We start from the raw sequence: 20,714 nt of genomic DNA, 5'->3' as shown, positions 1-20,714 counted from the left end.
AAAAAAAAAAAAAACTTAGCCGGGCATGGTGGCAGGTGCCTATAATCCCAGCTACACAGAGGCTGATGCAGGATAATCACTTGAACCTGGGAGGCAGAGGTTGCAGTGAGCCAAGATGGTGCCACTGCACTCCAGCCTGGGAAATGGAGCAACGCTCCATCTCAAAAAAAAAAAAAGTTAAGTAGAGATATGGAAGATATGAAAATAGACCCAAATTGAAATTCTACGGATTAAAATTGCAATGTCTGAAATAAAAAAATACACTGGATAGGAATAACAGCAGAATAGATACGGCAGAAAAAAGATTAGAGGGCCCAAAGATTTGGCAATATAAACAAAAATAAAACAGAAAAAAAGACTCCAAAAAATGAAAAAAGCATCAGTGAGCTATATTTTAAGCAGGCTACTGTACATGTAATTTGAGTCCACAAAAGCAGGGTAGGGTAGAAAAATACATAAAGAAATCACGTACTTTGCAGACGCCACCAAGTGCCGCTGGGCGCCCATGGTCAACCTCACCTTGTTCTTCAACATTACTGTCAACGGCTTGCCCTTGGGCCCCATCTTCTTTGAGCTGTTTGCAGATGAGGTTCCAAAGACAGCAGAAAACTTTTGTGCTCTGAGCACTGGAGAGAAAGGACTTGGTTACAAGGGCTCCAGCTTTCACAGAATTATGCCAGGGTTTATGTGTCAGGGTGGTGACTACACATGCCATAATGGCGCTGGCAGCAAGCCAATCTACGGGGAGAAATTTGATGATGAGAACTTCATCCTGAAGCATACAGGTCCTGGCAATTTGTCCACGGCAAATGCTAGACCCAACACAAACGGTTCCCAGTTCTTCATCTGCACTGCCAAGACTGAATGGTTGGATGGCAAATATGTGGTCTTTGGCAAGATGAAAGAAGGTACGAATATTGTGGAGGCCATGGAGCACTTTGGGTCCAGGAATGGCAAGACCAGCAAGAAGATCACCATTGCTGACTGTGGACAATTCTAAAAAGTTTAACTTGTGTTTTATCTTAACCATTGGACCATTCCTTCTGCAGCTCAGGAGAGCACCCTCCACCCCATCTGCTTGCAGTATCCTAGAATCTTTGTGCTCTCGCTGCAGTTCCCTTTGGATTCCGTGTTTTCCTTATTCCCTTCCATGCCTAGCTGAACTGCAGAGTTATGCTTATGATTATGAAAAAAAAAAAAACTAAGTAACAAAAAAAGAGAAAGAAATCATGCTCAAATTTGGTGAAAATTATAAACTCACAAGTCTAAGAAGCTCAACAAACCCAAAAAAGATTTTAAAAAATTACATTGAGGCATATCATAACCAAATTGCTCAGAACATGGATAAAGAAAAACTCTGAAAAGCAGTCACAGAAAAAGGCATGGTAAGTATAGAGAAGCAACGATAAAGATGAGACTAGATTTCTCCTTGAAAACAATGCAAGCAAGAAGACACTGGAGCATCTTTACTCAAAGAGAAGCCTGGGCAATATAATGAGACCCCCCATCTCTATAAAAAACAAAAATTTTTAAAAATTAACCAGGCATGGTGGAACACACCTGTAATCTTAATTATTAAAAACCTGAAGGCCAGGCGCGGTAGCTCACGTCTGTAATCCCAACACTTTGGGAGGCCGAGGTGGGCGGATCCCCTGAGGTCAGGAGTTCGAGACCAGCCTCAACATGGAGAAACCCCATCTCTAAAATACAAAATTAGCCGGGCATGGTGGTGCATGCCTGTAATCCCAGCTACTCGGGAGGCTGAGGCAGGAGAACTGCTTGAACCTGGGAGGCGGAGGTTGTGGTGAGCCAAGATCGCGCCATTTTACTCCAGCCTAGGCAACAAGAGCGAAACTCTGTCTCAAAAAAAAAAAAAAAAAAAAAACCTGAGAGGCAGAGGCAGGTGGAACCTTTGAGCCAGGTGTGTGAGGTTACAGTGAGCTATGACTGTGCCACTGGACCCTAGCCGTGGAGACAGAGCGAGACCCTGTCTCTTAAAAAATAAATAGTAAACAAAATTTAAAAAAAAAATTAAGTACTAAAAGAAAAATGTCCACCTAGAATCCTATATCCAAAGAAATTATCTTTCAAAAACACAGACAAAAAAGGGCAAAATAATGACATTTTCAGACGTACAAAAAAAGAAAGAATACATCACTAGCAAACCCACACTGTAGAAAAGTAAAGGCCTTCAAGCAGAAAGAAATACTAGAAAAAATAGAAACTTACATAAAGAAACAAAGAGCACTGGAAATCATAAGTAGATGGGTAAGATTTTTTAGTTATTATTTAAATCTCTTTAAAATTGTTGACTGCAAATAAAAATAACATTATATTCAGGGGTTTATTAAATATATAAAAGTAAAATGTTTGAAAACAATAGGATAATGGCTTAGAGGGAAATTTAAAAAGGAGCAAACTATTATAAGGTTTCTGTACTATACATAAAGTAGTATAAGTAGACTGTGATAATACTATAAACCATAAAGAGATCAGTAAAATAACAAAAGAGTTACAGTTCATAAGCCAACAAAGAAGAGTAAATGGAAACATTTTTAAAAAGTCTGAAAAAGGCATAAAAGAGAGAAAAAGCAAACAAAGAACAGAATGGATAAACAGGAAACAATGGACTTAAATTTAATAATATCAATAACTGTTTTAAATGTAAATGGTCTAAGTACCATTGCTGGAGATTTGAAGACTGGATTTTTAAAAAGCAAGGCCAAACAAGATCAACTGCCAGCACACACATGCATGCACACACACACGAAGAATTTTCAAAAAAGACACCAACAGTTTAAAAGAAAAAAAAATTTGGCCAGGCATGATAGCTCACGTCTATAATCTCAGCACTTTGAAAGGCCAAGGGGCCAGTGGATTGCATGAGTTCAGGAGTTTGAAACCAGCCTGGACAACTTGGCAAAACCCTGTCTCTATAAAAAAAAAAAAAAATACAAAAAATTTGTCGGGTGTGGTGGCACACACTTATAGTCTCAGTTACTGAGGAGGCTGAAGTGGGAAAATCACCTGAGCCCAGGAGGTCAAGACTGCAGTGAGCCAAGATTTTGCCACTGCACTCCAGCCTCAGTGACAGGGTGAGATGCTGTCTCCAAAAAAAAACACTTCAAGATTTTTTGGTTTTTTTTGAGACAGAGTCTTGCTCTGTCACCCAGGCTAGAGTGCAGTGGTGCAATCTCAGCTCACTGCAACCTCCGCCTGCCGGGTTCAAGCGATTCTCCTGTCTCAGCCTCCCGAGCAGCTGGGATTACAGGCACATGCCACCACGTTCAACTAATTTTTGTCTTTTTAGTAGAGACAGGGTTTCACCATGTTGATCAGGCTGGTCTCGATCTCCTGACCTCGTGATCCACCCACCTCGGCCTCCCAAAGTGCTGGGATTACAAGTGTGAACCACAGCGCCCGGTCTCTAAAAAAAAAGAGTTTTAAAAATACACGCCATGTTGACAATAATCAAAAGAAATATGGGTGATGACATTAATATCAGAAAAAATAGACTAAAGAATAAGGAATATTGCCAGAGATAAAGAGGACATTATATAATGATAAAAAAGTTAACTCATCACAAAGACATAACAATCCTAAGTGTATACCTAACAACAGAACTCCAAAATGCAAGCAGCAAAAACTGACAACTGCAAGGAAAAAGAGACAAATTCACAATTATATTTGGAGACTTCAACACCATTCTCAGTAATGAAGAGAACAAGCAGACAGAAAATCAGTAAGAACATAGAAGACCTGAACAACAACATCAACCAACTTGCCAAATTGACATTTATAAAACACTACAGAATAATAAGTGCTTTTTTCTAGTGCACATAGAACATTCCAAGACAGACCACATTCTGAGCTATGAAAGAAACCTTAACTATTTTAAATAAACTGAGGTTGTGTAAGTGTGCTCTCTCACCATAATGGAATTAAATTAGAAATTACTGGCTGTGCACCATGGCTCACACTCGTACTCCCAGCATTCTCGGAGGCTGAGGCAGGTGGATCATTTGAGTCCAGCAGTTCAAGACTAGCCTGTGCAACAAGGCAAAATCCTGTCTCTACTAAAAATACAAAAATTATCTGGGCATGGTGGTGTGCCTGTAGTCCCAGACACTTGGGAGGCTGAGGCACAAGAATCACCTGAACCCGGGAGATGGAGGCTGGAGGCTGCAGTGAGCTGAGATGGTGCACAACTGCATTCCAGCCTAGGTGACAGAGCAAGACCCCTGTCTCAAAAAAAAAAAAGGAGAAGGAGAAGGAGAAGAAAATTACTAATATAGTCATAATCTTAAAAAAAAAAAAAACCTCAAAATTTCTTTTTTTTTTTTGAAATGGTGTCTCACTATGTCACCCAGACTGGAATGCAGTGGCGCCATCCTGGCTCACTGCAGCCTCTACATCCCAGACTCAAGAAACCCTCCTGCCTCAGCTTTCTGAGTAGCTGGGACTACAGGCACATGCCACCATGCCTGGCTAATTTTTCTACTTTTTATAAAGATGGGGTCTTACCATGTAGGTCAGGCTGGTCTCGAACTCCTGAGCTCAAGTGATTCGCCACCCTCACCCTCCCAGAGCGCTGGGATTATAGGCAGAAGCCACCACTCCCAGCCTTAAAAAGCTCAAAACTTCTAAATGACCCATTGGCTAAAGAGGAGATCACAGAAAATAGAAGATATTTTGAACTACATAAAAATGAAAATATATCAAAAATGTGGGATGCCTGTACACTGTGCTTAGAAGAAATTTATTGCATTATATCCTATTAGAAAAGAAGACTACAAATCTAAGCTGCCACCTTAAGAAACCATAAAAAGACTAGAAAATTAAATTCAAAACAAAGGAAGACAATAATGAAGAGCAGATATCAATGAAATTGAGAACAAAAAAAAAAATCAGTAAAACCAAAAGCTGATTCCTTGAAAAAGTAAAAAAAGTGATAAATGAAAAAGCCGGCCAGGCGCAATGGCTCACACCTGTAATACCAGCACTTTGGGAGGCCGAGGTGGCAGATCACCTGAGGTCAGGAGTTAGAGAACAGCCTGGACAACATGGTGAAATGCCATCTCTACCAAAAAATACAAAAAAATTAGTTAGACACAATGGTGCACATCTGTAGTCTCAGCTACTGGGGAGGCTGAGGAGGAAGAATCGCTTGAACCCAGGAGGCTGCAGTAAGCCACGATTGCACCGCTGCACTCCATACTGGCCGACAGAGTAAGACCCTGTCTCAAAAAATAAATAAATAAATAAATAAATAAAATAAAGAGGAAAGGATATCACTACATACTTTACAGACATTGAGAAAATAAGGACAAATAGTACAAATTTCTCCTTATTTGTATCCATAAATTCAACAACTTAGATGAAATGGACAAACTTCATGAAAGATTCAAACTGTCAAAGCTCACATAAAGAAAAAAAAGTACTGAATAAATGACACAGGTCACTAAAGAAATTGAATATAGGGCCGGGTGTGGTGGCTCACGTCTGTAATCCCAGCACTTTGGGAGGCTGAGGCGGGTGGATCGTCTGAGTTCGAGACCAGCCTGGCCAACGAGGTGAAACCCTGTCTCTACTAAAAATACAAAAATTAGCCAGGCATGGTGGCAGGCGCCTGTAATCCCTGCTACTCAGGAAGCTGAGGCAGGAGAACCAATTGAACCCGGGAGGCTGAGGCTGCAGCGAGCCAAGGTCGCGCCACTGTACTCCAGCCTGGGCAAAAAGAGCAAAGCTCAGTCTCAAAAAAAAAAAGAAAAAAGAAAAGAAATTGAATATGTGAAAACCTTATTCAACAAATATTACAGGCCGGGTGCGGTGGCTCAAGCCTGTAACCCCAGCACTTTGGGAGGCCGAGACGGGCGGATCACGAGGTCAGGAGATCGAGACCATCCTGGCTAACACGGTGAAACCCCATCTCTACTAAAAATGCAAAAAAAGTAGCCGGGCGTGGCGGCAAGCGCTTGTAGTCCCAGCTACTTGGGAGGCTGAGGCAGGAGAATGGCGTGAACCCGGGAGGCAGAGCTTGCAGTGAGCCGAGATCGCGCCACTGCACTCCAGCCTGGGCGACTAAGCGAGCCCCCGTCTCAAAAAAAAAAAAAAAAAAAGTTAAAAAGCTTCCAACAACAAATATTCCAAACCTAGATTGTTTCACCCACAAACTCTATCAAGATATTTAAAGGAGGAATAATGTCATATTCTACACAAACTCTTACAAAATAAAGAGGAGGGTGCCCTTCCCGACTCATTTATGAAGCCAGCTTTACCCCGATACCAAAATCAGACAGACATATTGCAAAAGAAGAAAAGTATAGTACAATATCCCTCTTGACTATAGATACAAAAATCCTCATGTCAAAATACAAGCAACTTAAATCCAGCAATCTATAAAAAGGATAATATATCATGACAATGTGGATTTTATCCCAGAAATGCAATACTGGTTCAATATTCAATAATAATTCCATGTGTAATACTACATAGATGGTGTTACAGTTTGAATATGTGACCTCTCCAAAACTTATGTTCATAACTGAATCCCCACTGTGGGGGTATTAAGAAGCAGGGCCTTTGGGGAACTGATATCGTATCGAAAACTGGAGGAAAGACCATTCTTTTTACCAAATGGCAAAAAAAAATTGGCTGAATTATATCCATGTCCTACTACTTTGTGAAAGGCAAAATTTAAGAGCTATAAACTAGAATATTTAGCAGAAAAAAATCTCTAAGCAAAGTGTTCAGGATATTGCATGGCTCCTCTTGGCTGCTTATAGTAAAATCCAAAGAGAGACAATGAGGTGAAGATGAAATTTATAATCAAGAAAGACACAGAATGTAAAGATTTGGAAAATTCTCAACCAGGCCAGGTAAAGAATAAAAAAGTATGCTTAGGAGAAAAACATCAAGGGTGTGGCCAAGGTGTGACTATTTCATCAAGACAATGGAAGAATGACCCTAAAAGCTGTTGAGATCTTTGAGACAGCCATACCCACCACAGGCCCAGAATGCAGGGGCCTTGAGGGCAGAACTGTTTCAAGGGAGAGGTCCAGGGTACCTGTGGAGCCTCAGGGCTTGCTGCACAGCACCAACTCAAGTCTCTGCTCCCTGCATTCCAATGCAGTGCTCCTTGCACCCCATCTGTAGTTCAAGTGGGCCCGGAAGCTGCTAAGACTGCCACTCCCAAAGGAACAAGCAGTAAGCAGCCTTTTCAAGTGTCCACATGTTGCTGAATTTCAAAGGATGTACCAGAGAGCCTGAGGCCCAGGCAGGGAACTGTCATAGGGCGAACTGTCATAGGGCAAACTGTCACAGGGCAGGTCAGCAGCAGAGTTCACATGAGGGTAATGCCTAGTGGAGCCAGCGGCGGGGTCGGAGGGGGGCAGGTCCACCAGAGAGAGTCTCCACAAGGGCAACACCCAGTAGAGCTGTGGGGGCAGGGTTGCCCCCAAAACCCCAGAACCATAGTCACATAGTCACCAACCTGCAACTCTAGCCTAGGAGAGCCACAGGTACCCGATCCAACTGGTAAGAGGTACAGTGTGGACTGCACCCAACAGAGGCTACAGGGGTGGAGCCACCAGGAGGAGCCTTGTGACAGAGGAGGAGCACCGTCATCTCAGTCAGACACCGCCACTTTAAGTTCCAGCTTCCTTTCTAGTCTCATGCATTTCAAGGAAGTAACTCCTCTGCTAACTACAAGCAGCCAGAAAGAGCAGACAGTAAAATACAGATAAGACAGCTCAGGCCCAGAGGGAGGTGGGGGAAAAGTCTCTTGGGTAACTGCCAAGCTTCACGAAGCTCATACAATAGGCCCCAGTAAAACAGTGGGTCTTAATAAGCACATTCCTTTTCCATCAGGTGCACTAAGATAGGGAAGCTAAAAGCAGACTTGGGGTATGCCTGTAGCTGCAGAAAAATGTATGAGAAGACACACAACTCTCCCTCCCAGATAATCACAACGAAGAGACACAGAAGCAGTCCACACCTCTGATAAACTCTCCCACTCTGAATCCTTAAAAACTCTTAGTCTGTAAATCAGTCTTGACCGGCAAGCCACCTTTCGTGTTTCTTTCCTCTTTCTTTAATTCTTACACCTTGGGGACCCAACCCCCAACACAGTGTGTCCAGAAAGCAAGACAATTATTCTCAAGCCTTATGATTTAATGTTGTTTGCCTTACTGAGTTTTGCACTTACTTGGGATCTGTCACTCCTCTCTTCTTGCCTATTCCTCCCTTCATAATGAAAACATCTGTGCTTGCCTCTCTCACCATTGCAATATATGTGTGTTAGTGTGTGTGTGTGTGTGTTTTATCTGACGCATAATAGATGTACATAGTTTCTGAGTACATGTAATAACGTAATACATTCACATAATTTGTAAAAATCAAATCAATGTACTTGGAATACCACCACCTTAAATATTTGTCTTTTTATGCTACAGCCATTCAAATTCTTCTCTTCTAGCTATTTTGTAATTTACAATGGATTATTGTAAACTACAGTTACCCTACTGATCTATATAACATTAGGTCTTTTTTTTTTTTTTTTTTTTTGAGACGGAGTCTCGCTCTGTCGCCCAGGCTGGAGTGCAGTGGCCGGATCTCAGCTCACTGCAAGCTCCACCTCCCGGGTTTACGCCATTCTCCTGCCTCAGCCTCCCGAGTAGCTGGGAAGACAGGCACCCGCCACCGCACCCGGCTAGTTTTTTGTATTTTTTAGAAAAAATACAAAACGGTGAGACGGGGTTTCACCGTTAGCCAGGATGGTCTCGATCTCCTGACCTCGTGATCCGCCCGTCTCGGCCTCCCAAGGTGCTGGGATTACAGGCTTGAGCCACTGCGCCCAGCCAACATTAGGTCTTATTTCTTCCATCAAACCACATATATGTACCCACTAATTAACTTATCTTTATCCCCCTTCTCCTTTCTACCCTTCCCTCTGGTAACCACCAATCTACTCTCTATCTTCATGAGATCCACTTTTTTAGCTCCCACACATGAGTGAAAACATGTGATATTTGTCTTTCTGCCCTTGGCTTATTTCACTTAACATAATAACCTCCAGTCCCACCCACGTTGCTACAAATGACAAGATTTCATAATTTTTATGGCTGAATAATATTCCATTGTGCATATATACCACATTTTCTTTATCCATTCTTCCATTGGTGGGCATTTAAGTTGATTCCATATTTTGGCTACTCTGAATAGTCCTGCAATAAACATGGAACTTCATGTCTCTTTTTCATATACTGATTTCCCCCTTTTTTTTTTTTGATATATACCCAGTAGTGGAATTACTACTATGGTAATCTATTTTTAGTTTTCTGAGGAACCTCCATACTGTTCTCCACAGTGGCTATACTATTAATAATTTACATTCCCACCAACAGTGTAGACGCTGTATTTTGAAAGCAGGTAACTTGTTTGACTTCACAGGTTCACAGCTAGAGAGAAATCTGCCACAGGATGAAGCATATCTTTGAGTCTCACCATATCTGATTGAAATGATATTTAGATAAGACTCTCAACTTTAGACTTCTGAGCTGGTGCTAGAACAAGTTAAGACTTCTGGGGCTACTGGAATGGAATGAATGTATTTGTATGTGTGTAAACTTTGTGCGGGCAAGGGGCAGAGGCAGAGCACCACAGTCTGAATGTGTGCCCCCTCCAAAATTCACATTGAAATTTAATCTCCATTGTGGTGGTATTAAGAGGCAGAAGTCTTTGGGGATGTGATTAAGTCCATTAGGGCTCTAACTTAAGCAAGTGCTGGAGGGAACTAGCTTAGGCCCCATTTGCCCTCTTCCCAGCTTCTGCCATGTGAGGATGCAATAAGAAGGCCTTACCTTATTATTGGTCACCAGACACACACACACACACACACAAAGCCTTAATCTTGGACTTCCCAGCCTCCAGACTAGAAGAAATAAATTTCTGTTCTAAATTACTCATTCTGGTATAATATCAGCACAGCCTAAGATGGATGGCAATTTATGTATTCTACCATAAAGTATTCCACTGAATGATTAAACTACAGTTAACTAATTTCATTGTCTCCATTTTTCCCTGTTTCAGTGTTACAATGAATATACTTGAACATGTATCTTTCTGCAACCTCCTCATATTTAATGTGATGCCAGTCAACATCTTAACAGAAGTTTTCCAAAGAACTTGACAAGCTCCTGAAATTCAAATGAAAACAGGGACCAAGAACAGCCAAAAATCCTTTTGAAGAGTAATAATACAGAAATCCTGCCATATCAAAATACATTTTAATGTTCTAAAATAATAGTATGGTATTGCTACAAGAGACATATCAATACAATAGACAGCTTAGGACACACATAGGAAGTTTGGTATGTGATAGAGGTGACACTATAGATCAACGGAGGAAAAAAATGTTTAATAAGTGAATCCTCATATTGAAAAAGATAAAATTAGATCTAATGATATGGTTTGGCTGTGTCCCCACCCAAAATCTCATCCTGAATTGTAATCCTCATAATCCCCATGTGTCAAGGGCAGGATGAGGTGGAGGTAACTGGATCATGGGGATGGTTTGACCTATGTTGTTCTCATGATAGTGAGTTCTCACGAGATGTGATGGTTTTATAAGCATCTGGTATTTCCCCTGCTTGCTTCTTCTCCCTCCTGCTGCTGTGATAAGGTGCCTCCCACCATGATTACAAGTTTCCTGAGGCCTCCCCAGCCATGCTGAACTATGAGTCAATTAAACCTCTTTCCTTTATAAATCACCCAGTCTCCAGCAATTCTTTTTTCTTTTTTTTTTTTTTTTTTTTTTTGAGACGGAGTTTTCCTCTTGTTGCCCAGACTGGAGTGCAATAGCGTGATCTTAGCTCACCGCAACTTCTGCCTCCCAGGTTCAAGCGATTCTCTTGCCTCAGCCTCCCAAGTAGCTGGGATTACAGCCATGTGCTACCACGTCTGGCTAATTTTGTATTTTTAGGAGAGACAGGGTTTCTCCACGTTGGTCAGGCTGGTCACGAACTCCCAACCTCAGGTGATCCACCTGCCTCGGCTTGCCAAAGTGCTGGAATTACAGGCGTGAGCCAACACGCCCAGCTGGGCAGTTCTTTATAGCAGTGTGAAAACAGACTACTACAGACCTCAATCTCATACTACATGTAAAAATAAATTCCAGATGGACAAAAGACCTAAGTGTATGATGAAAAACCTTAAATCTTTTAGTAGAAAACATATAAGCATTTTTTAAAACCAGAGTGAAGAAGATTTCTTTAACAAAATAAAAATAATACAAACTTCAGAAGAAAAACTACATTTTTAATTTAAAATTGTTTACAACAAAATTATGTATTTCAAGGTGAAAAGACACAAACTAGATGATGAAATCAGGTATTTATACAACCAAAGATCAGCATCTAGAGTACGTACAGCATTCTTAAAACTCAGTAAAACAGAAAAACAAACAAAACAGGCAATATAAACCAGCAGTTCACCAGCAAAGATGCCCAAATGGCCCCAAAACATATGAAAAGATGTTCAACTTCACTACTCAAGAAAATATAAACTTTAAAAAGATATCTGTATCCAGTAGATTGGTAAAATATTATAAATTTATATATATAACACCAAGTGTTTTTTGGGTTTTTTTTTTTTTAAGTTCTGAAGTACATGTGCAGGATGTACAGGTCCCATAGGTAAATGTCTGCCATGGCGGTTTGGTGCACCTATCAACCCGTCACCTAGGTATGAAGCCCAGCATGCATTAGCTATTTTTTCTGATGCTCTCCCTCTCCCCGTCCCCTACCCAACAGGCCCCAGTGTGTGCTGCTCCCCTCCCTGTGTCCACATTAATGTGTCTCATTAATACCAAGTTTCGATAAGCAGAAAAACAAGACCTCAAATTCCTGGTGAGGCCAGGCATGGTAGCCCATGCCTGTAATCCCAGCACTCTGGGAGGCTGAGGCGGGAAGATCACCTGAGGTCAGGAGTTCGAGACCAGCCTGGCCAATGTGGTAAAATGCCATCTCTACTAAAAATACAAAAATTAGCTGGGCATGGTGGCAGCCCCCTGTAATCCCAGCTACTCAGGAGGCTGAGGCAGAAGAATTGCTTGAATTCAGGAGGCAGAGGTTGCAGTGAGTCGAGATCGCACCACTACACTTCAGCCTGGGGGACAGAGTGAATCTCCATCTCAAAAAAAAAAAAAAAAAAATATTCTGGAGAGGGAAAGAGAAAGGAAAGGAGAGGTGGGTTGACCTTTCTTTGGTGTTTTGACTAAAAGCAGCTCTATAGCAAACATGGCAAAAGGTTAACATCTATCATCTCAATGGTAAGTACAAAGGTATCTCTTATATTACTTTTGTAATTTGCTGTAAATTCAAATTGTTTCGTAATTGAAAATAGTTTTAACTGAGTTTTATAATGATTAAAAAATTAGGCCAGGTGTGGTGGCTCACGCCTGCAATCCCAGTACTTTGGGAGGCTGTGGCAGGTGGACTGCCTGAGGTCAGCAATTCGAGACCAGCCTGACCAATATGGTGAAACCCCACGTCTACTAAAAATACAAAAAAGTAGCCAGGCGTGGTGGCATGCGCCTGTAGTTCCAGCTACTCAGAAGGCTGAGGCAGGAGAATCGCTTGAACCCAAGAGGCGGAGGTTGCAGTGAGCCGAGATCGTGCCACTGTACTCCAGCCTGGTGACAGAGTGAGACTCCATCTCAAAATGAGCAAACAAACAAAAAAAAAAATTATGAATATTTTAGGTGTAGTATTGGTATTGTGGTTTTGGGGGAGTTTTTTGTTTGTTTTTTGCTTTGTTTTCAAGAGATGAGGTCTCTTCATGTTGCTGAGGCTGGAGTGCAGTGACTATTTACAGGTCTGATCATAATGCACTGCAGCCTCTTACTCCCAGGCTCAAGCAATACTCCCATCTCAGCCTTGGGAATAGCTGGGACTATAGGTGCGAGTCACTATGCCTGACATTATTTTCTAATTGTGGTAAAATATAAATAACATAAAATTTACCATTTAAAACCATCTTAAATGTACAGTTTAGTGGCATTAAGTACATTCACATTGTTTCGCAACCATCACAACCATCGGTCTCAAGGACGTTTTCATCTTCCCAAACTGAAACTCTGTATCTGTTAAAAATAAATAAATAAATAAATAATTCCCCAGGCTGGGCATGGTGGCTCACGCCTGTAATCCCAGCACTTTGGGAGGCCGAGGTGGGCAGATCACGAGGTCAGGAGATCGAGACCATCCGGGCTAACGTGGTGAAACCCCGTCTCTACTAAAAATACAAAAAATTAGCTGGGCGTGGTGGCGGGCACCTGTAGTCCCAGTTATTAGGGAGGCTGAGGCAGGAGAATGGCGTGAACTCAGGAGGTAGAGCTTGCAGTAAGCCGAGATCATGCCACTGCACTCCAGCCTGGGCAACACAGTGAGACTCAAAAAAATAATAAATGCCAGAGTGAGTCGCAAAAAAATAAATAAATAAATAAATAACTCCCCAATCTCCCCTTCCCTTGGCCTCTGATAATCACTATTCTGCTTTCTGTCTATATGAATTTGACTATTCCTGGCACTTCATATAAACAGAAGTATCTGTTCTTTTGTGATGGGCTTATTTCATTTGGCATAATGTCTCCAAGGTTTATCTACATTGTAACATTCTAACATGTCAGAATTTTATAGTTTTTAAGGCTAAATATTCCATTGTATGGATACTCCACAAATTGTGTATCCATTCATCCGCTGATGGACACTTGAGTTATGTTTTAGAGTTCACATCTCTTTACTCAGATGCATACTCAAATATTTTTAAATTAAATTATAAGGCATCTGATATTTGCTTCAAAATAGTCCTGGCTGGGAAGAAAGAGCAGTGGGACGGGGAGATAACAAATGAAACAAGAGGCGGGGCGCGGTGTCTCACGCCTGTAATCCCAGCACTTTGGGAGGCCGAGGTGGGCGGATCACGAAGTCAGGAGATTGAGACCACTGTGAACCCCGTCTCTACTAAAAATACAAAAAAATTAGCCGGGCACGGTGGCAGTCGTCTGTAGTCCCAGCTACTAGGGAGGCTGAAGCAGGAGAATGGCGTGAACCCAGGAGGCGGAGCTTGCAGAGAGCCGAGATCAGGCCACCATACTCCAGCCTGGGTGACAGAGCGAGACTCTGTCTCCCAAAAAAAAAAAAGATACAAGATGTCACTTTTCCTTATGAGAGCAGCAAAGATCAGAAACATTGATACCACCATATATACTGCCAGGATATGGGGAAACAAAACTGTTTCATACATTGTTAGCAGGAATGTAAATTAATTTCTTTGGAGGGTTCTATCAAAGTTGAATTTGCACATTTCCTTCAACCAAGATATAACTTCTAGGAATTTATCCTCATACATAAGTTCACACACATATGAAGAAGCATATACAAGAATACTTGCTGCAACAACGTTTACAACAGCCCAAGTCTGGAAACAATTTAAATGTCTATCAGTAGGGAACTGACTGCAAAAATCACAGTACATTACAAAAACATGGAAATACAATGAAATACTAGTTAACTTCAAAAATGAAGCAGTTCAACTTTTGAGATAGTGTCCATAAATATGTTAAGGGGAAAAAAAGCAAGATACTAAAGAGAGTAACACTATTCAACCAGACATTCACAAGGTTCAATTTCTGGCTACCACAGATCAAAAACCTTAAAAACCTCCCACAACACAGGCCAGGCACCACACTCTGGCCCATGCCTATAATCCCAGCCCTTTGGGAGGCTGAGGCAGATGGACTGCTTGAAGCCAGGAGTTCAAGACCAGCCTGGCCAACGTGGTGAAATATCATCTCTACCAAAAATACAAAAAAAAATGTAGCTGGGTGTAGCGGTGTCTCCCTATAGTCCCAACTACTTGGGAGGGTGAGGTGGGAAATCACTTGAGCCTGGGAGGTAGACACTGCAGTGAGCTGTGATGTCACACCACTGCACTCCTGCCTGGGTGACAGAGCAAGACTCCATCTCAAAAAAAAAAAAAAAAAAAAGGGAAATTTCTTACTGAGGGGTAGGATGGAGAAAGGCACCTTTACTTTTTACTTTACCCACTTATTTTTATGTTATAATCAATGTGTATTACTTCCGAAATTTAAAAAAATGAAAGCACTCTGAAAAAAGCTGCTATGGATTTAATAATCAATACGACCTCATGAATAACTAAAGCAATGTAATCTGACAGCAACTTTTTGAGTATAGCAGCCACTTTCTTATCCAATTTAATTCAAAATTACTGACACCTACTAAGTACAAGAGACTGTGCTGGCCTCTGGCTAATAGCAAAATGAGGTCCTTATCTTTTAAGGAGCTTAGAATACGTGAGAAAGAACAAGTAAGGAGACAAAAATATCTGTAATATAGGACAGAACATGAAACTCCTCATTTTCTGCACCAAAATTTGAGAACTAAATGTTTAAAATCCCAGTTTCCGGTTAGTATCCCATCAGAGCCCAAAACCAGCCAGTCAGACATTACAGTTGACCCTTGAACAACACTAGTTTGAACAGCAAGGGTTCCACTTATACAAGGATTTTTAAACCAAACATGGATCGAAAATACAGAATTCATGGGATCTGACACTCACATACATGAAGGGTAGACTTTTCTTACAAGCAGGATTTCAGTATACCCTGGAGAATGGGTGGGAGGTGGGTATTCTGGAACCAGTCTCCTATATATACCATATACTGAGGAACGAGTGTATTTTAGACTTTCCATTACAGGCTATTTGTTTTGTTTCATTTTGTTTTGAGTTAATCCACCCATAAAGCATTTTTTTTTTTCCAGATGGAGTTTCACTCTTGTTGCTCAGGCTGGAATACAATGGCATGATCTTGGCTCACTGTAACCTCTGCCTCCCGGGCTCAAGCGATTCTCCTGTCTCAGCCTCCGGAGTAGCTGGGATTACAGGCATGTGCCACCACGCCCGGATAATTTTGCATTTTTAGTACAGATGGGGTTTCTCCATGTTGGTCAGGCTGGTCTTGAACTTCCAACTTAAGGTGATCTGCCCACCTCGGCCTCCCAAAGTGCTGGGATTACAGGTGTGGGCCACCGCACCCAGCCCCCATGAAGCATTTCTGACAATGACCACATTGCATTTACTCACTAGTGGCAAAACTGTAGTTACGCATACAGCTGTTCTGTTTTGTTTTTTTTTCCTGAGACGGAGTCTCACTCTGTCGCCCAGGTTGGAGTGCAGTGGCAAGATCTCAGCTCACTCCAAGCTCCACCTCTAAGGTTCATGCCATTCTCCTGCCTCAGCCTCCCAAATAGCTGGGACTACAAGCACCCACCACCACGCCCAGCTAATTTTTTGTATTTTTTTTTTTTGTATTTTTTTAGTGCAGACAGTGTTTCGCCATGTTAGCCAGGATGGTCTCGATCTCCTGACCTCGTGATTCGCCCACCTTGGCCTCCCAAAGTGTGGGATTGCAGGTGTGAGCCACCGCGCCCGGCCACATACAGTTATTAGTACACAGTTTCCACAGCCTTTGTGATCTCATCCCACAAATGAATCCTCAATTGTTTTCTTCCTTTGGTTTGTATATCTGCTAATACTGCCACATTGACTATATCAATACTACTCAGTCAAAAATAACTAAATCCTCCCCATAGTTCTATAATTGCTAATTTGAAAATTAAATATAAATACAGCTGTGATGGATTCAAGATCCTTCTCCATCTCCAATCACTGAACATCCTACAGGCAACAGTCAGACACTTGTGAAAAGGATTATGGCACAGCAAGATGTATTCTCATTTACTAAGAGCACAAATACAGCAGAAAAAAAGGAATCCTTCCTCTAAAAGTCACTGACCATGAAATTTACAAACTTTTATGGCAGTTAGAATAAAAACCCCAAAATCAACACACATTCAATCTTTGGCAACCTAAACGGGTTTTTAAAATATCAAAAACTTAGAAAAGTTCAAACATTCTGTTCATGCCAGGGTAGTCCAGCTTTGCCCATGAGAACACTGTTATAAGCTGTTGATGATTTCCAGTTCTAAAAAGGTTTCACAGGCAGTCTTTTAGGTTGCAAAGCTAGTCAACATCACCTATTTCTCTTGAGGCAGTAAATTAGTTGTATAGCCCAGAAAAATTACTCTATCCAATCCAAGCAGTTATAAAAAATTCAGAATAATCACAAGGCCACAATACTGTTTATTGTTCAATCTTGCCCTTTATGAAACTGGACATGGCAACTGCTGACACATATAGGCAATAGTTCTGGTTTCAGACAGAGATAATAATAAATCTTTAAATATTATGTATCAACTCATAGAGGGTTGCCAGACTGGGAAAATACTACTTACCTATGAGACACCAGTAAAAGCAAATACCATGAGGTTAGGATGTTGACTATCTATAGCCTGGATACCCTAAAACTGTATGAATACCTTCAAAGAAACTCACTGACATATTTCTGGTAGTACACTGAAGCATCACAAGCAATCAGACTTGCATCTCATCCTCAACAATCTGATAATTACCACTGTATTCCAAAAGTCAGGAAAGAATCAATGTCATTTCCTACCTTCAGGTTCTCTGGAGGCTTTCCTAAATGCTAACCCAGTCCAAGAAATAAAAATGTCTAACTATCAGTAAAGGATTGCTCCAACTCCTGTTTTGATATCCTTCTTTAAAACAAAAACAAACAAAAAAGTTTAAAAAGAAAGAAACAAAGGCCCAAATAAGAATAACATATTAAGTAAAAAAAAAAAAAAAAAAGATAAAACGTAGAATTGAAAAGAAAAACCAGTAAGAATGCTATTTAGTAGAGGCAGTAAGGAGAAACGGTTGACTAGTCCCGCTCTGGAGCCCTGGAGCCAGCATGCCTAGCTTACTGCCAGTGTAATCTTGAGCAAGTTTTTTTTTTTTTAACTCTGCCCTACTTCCCTCTTCTGTACAATGAAAATAATAAAAGTAACAATCTCAGAGTCAAAGAATAAATAAGTTAAATCACGTAAAACAGCTAGAATTTGGCCACTTTTAACTAAACAGACAGGTAAAAGTCCAAAATTTCACCACTACTCTGTTGATGAGGCTGTTGGAAAACAGGCAGTCTCATACAGTAATTAGTACTAAGCCTTAGGGAAGGCAATTTGGAAAACACACGTTTGAGAATTTATCCCACTGACCCTCTTGACTAGGTGAGAAAAGACAGATAATACCACTTTTTAATTTTATACTGGAAAGTCAAATGCCCATGAAGAGACATTAAATCAAGAATGGCAAATTCACACACACACACACACACACAAAATTAAAATTAAAAAAGAATTTAAAAAAAAGAATAGCAAATTCAAAACATGGAACACTATGCAGCAGTTTTTTTTAAAAAACTGAATGACGACACTGATTTTTTAATAAGAAAAATACATCTAGGATAACTAAAAAATGCAAGATGTAAAACAGTGGAAAGTATGCAACCCTTTGCACAAAAAAAGACTGAAAAACTAGGAAACATCCTTGCTTGTTCTGCACTAAGAGAAACTAAGCAGGAAGGAACTAGACAGATGGAAGACTAGACGGGAGAAAATTTTCCAACTCTGTGTGTGTGTGTGTGTATCTGCTTTATTAGCTATATATTTTACTTATTCAAATATAAAATTTTAAAAAGTACTTTTAAAGTGTCAGAGATACAGTTCAAGAACTCAAATGTTGGCCGGGCGCAGTGGCTCATGCCTGTAATCCCAGCACTTGGGAGGCCAAGGCAGGCAGATCACCTGAGGTCGGGAGTTCGGGACTAGCCTGACCGACATGGAGAAACCCTGTCTCTACTAAAAAAAAAAAATACAAAATTAGCCGGGAGTGGTGGTGCATGATTGTAATCCCAGCTACTTGGGAGGCTGAGGCAGGAGAATCGCTTGAACCCAAGGGGCGGAGGCTGCGGTGGGCCGAGATCGCACCACTGCATTCCAGCCTGGGCAACAAGAGCGAAACTCCATCTTAAAAAAATAAATTAATAAATAAATAAAAACTCAAATGTTAGCTGCAATTATGTTATTATTATTAGCAAAATCAAAATACCTTCTTTCTGAAGACTTTTTCTTACTCCCTCTGGACAGAAACCTCCTCTCCCTCCTCTAGTTATCAAGTTATTGTTTAAGGAATTTATTACTTTCTACTCCAGTGCAAGTAGAGTAAGGGGTTGGTCAATGTTTCATTCATTTTTAATATTCAAGAAGCCTTGCTTGCACATAGTAGGTACAAACATTTTGGAGTAACAGTAACCTCACAAGTACTCCCGAAAGAAAGGTGACCATTTATAAAAAGATTGTACTCTGTCATTAATCCTAAGACCTGAAAATTGAAGAAGTTTAATAACTGCTAGCAACTAGTAGTTGCTAATATTCTTTCAACTACTGCCCATCCAAAATCGCCCCTTTCACTTTTTCCTTTTTTCTGACTGTCCCTGACATTGACATCACGTTCCAAGCCAAGACTCTACATGTACTAACTCTCTGTAACTCACAGCAAACTCTGAAATGTCTTCTCTCATAAGTCCCAACATCTGATGTATCGCTCCTGTCAAAAGGGCATTTGTGGTCTCCTCTTAGATGTTCACATATCAGTGAGTGAATAAAGCGCCCTTAACTGGAGAAGACCTAACACTTGATTCCTAGTTCGCTCAGTATTTTGTTTGTTCTCCTGGTACGGCGGGTATTCTGTAACGGACTGCTCAGTAGCCCAATTCTAAATGTCATCCCAGCATACCAAATACTCCACTGACAGCTCAACAGTCACTTTTCATGCAGGCCCCTCCCCTTCCCTCCTCCCTCAATCCTCAAGAGCTCCTTCTCTCATACTGACAGACACACTAGCAGTTCAGAAGACCTTTTCCTCAAGCGTCCTTCCCTGCACGTACGAGACCACCTCCCCAGCTCTCATCATCCCGCGAGCCAATACAGTCCCTAATAACAACCCCTCCCAGCCAACCCAAATCACAACCTAAGTCTCTTCCCAAGAACCAGGCTTTATAGCCTTTCCCAACAAGTACACACTTGACAGCTCGACACGAGCTTCCTCAAAAATCCTTTTCCCCTCACTCCCCTCCTAACCCATACACTGGCTCTTTTCTCGCAATCATTTACCCACCCTGGCTTCCCCATAATTCGCAGCCCGGTTTCCTAAACATGCTCTACGCTCTCCTCTCCCTGCTTTCTGCTCCCCACCCCCTTTCCACCGCTGACAGCTCAGTCACCTCCATCCCCCTGTGGCTGCACCCTCCCCCGCACCCTCCCCTTGACAGCTCAAGAGTGGGCTCCCGGTGCCCCGCTCCAGGCCCTCCCGCGACGTCCCCGGCCCAGGGTCGCCTCGCCCGCGGGGACGGCTCCACTCACCCGCTCTCTCGCATCACGTTGCTGTCCCCACAGTCGCAGGCGCCCCCGGCCTGGCTACGGAACATGTTGAAGTCGTGTCCAGTGTGGTCGCCCTGGTGGAAGCACTCGGCGCACAGTGACATGCAGGGCGAGATGCCGCACGTCCGGCAGCGGTAGGCCACGAAGTTGGCTGTCCAGACCAGGCCGCAGAGCGCCGCGGGATCGTAGGCCCGCACCGCCGCGCAGAACTCGTCGTAGCCGCCGCCGCCCGCCAGAAGGCACTTACACCACTCCAAGGCCTCCTCCTCGGCGGCCCCCGGACCGCCCCCG

The 20,714-nt window shown here is 41.9% G+C and overlaps 1 protein-coding gene across 1 annotated transcript in view; it reads right to left on the bottom strand.

Moving 5' to 3' along the window:
* Positions 1–20,713, bottom strand: part of UBR3 (ubiquitin protein ligase E3 component n-recognin 3 (putative)) — a gene marked incomplete at its 5' end in the record, with an annotated part of 276,638 nt that extends 255,925 nt beyond the window's left edge. The window contains one exon of the mRNA XM_011945970.1: positions 20,406–20,713. Coding sequence (XP_011801360.1) covers positions 20,406–20,713 — 308 coding nt within the window. The remainder of the gene's footprint in view (positions 1–20,405) is intronic.
* Between the last annotated feature and the right edge of the window lies 1 nt (position 20,714).

Source organism: Colobus angolensis, unplaced genomic scaffold, assembly GCF_000951035.1.
Source record: "Colobus angolensis palliatus isolate OR3802 unplaced genomic scaffold, Cang.pa_1.0 Scaffold247, whole genome shotgun sequence".
Lineage (NCBI taxonomy): Eukaryota > Metazoa > Chordata > Mammalia > Primates > Cercopithecidae > Colobus > Colobus angolensis.
This window is presented reverse-complemented; position numbering and strand designations above follow the sequence as displayed.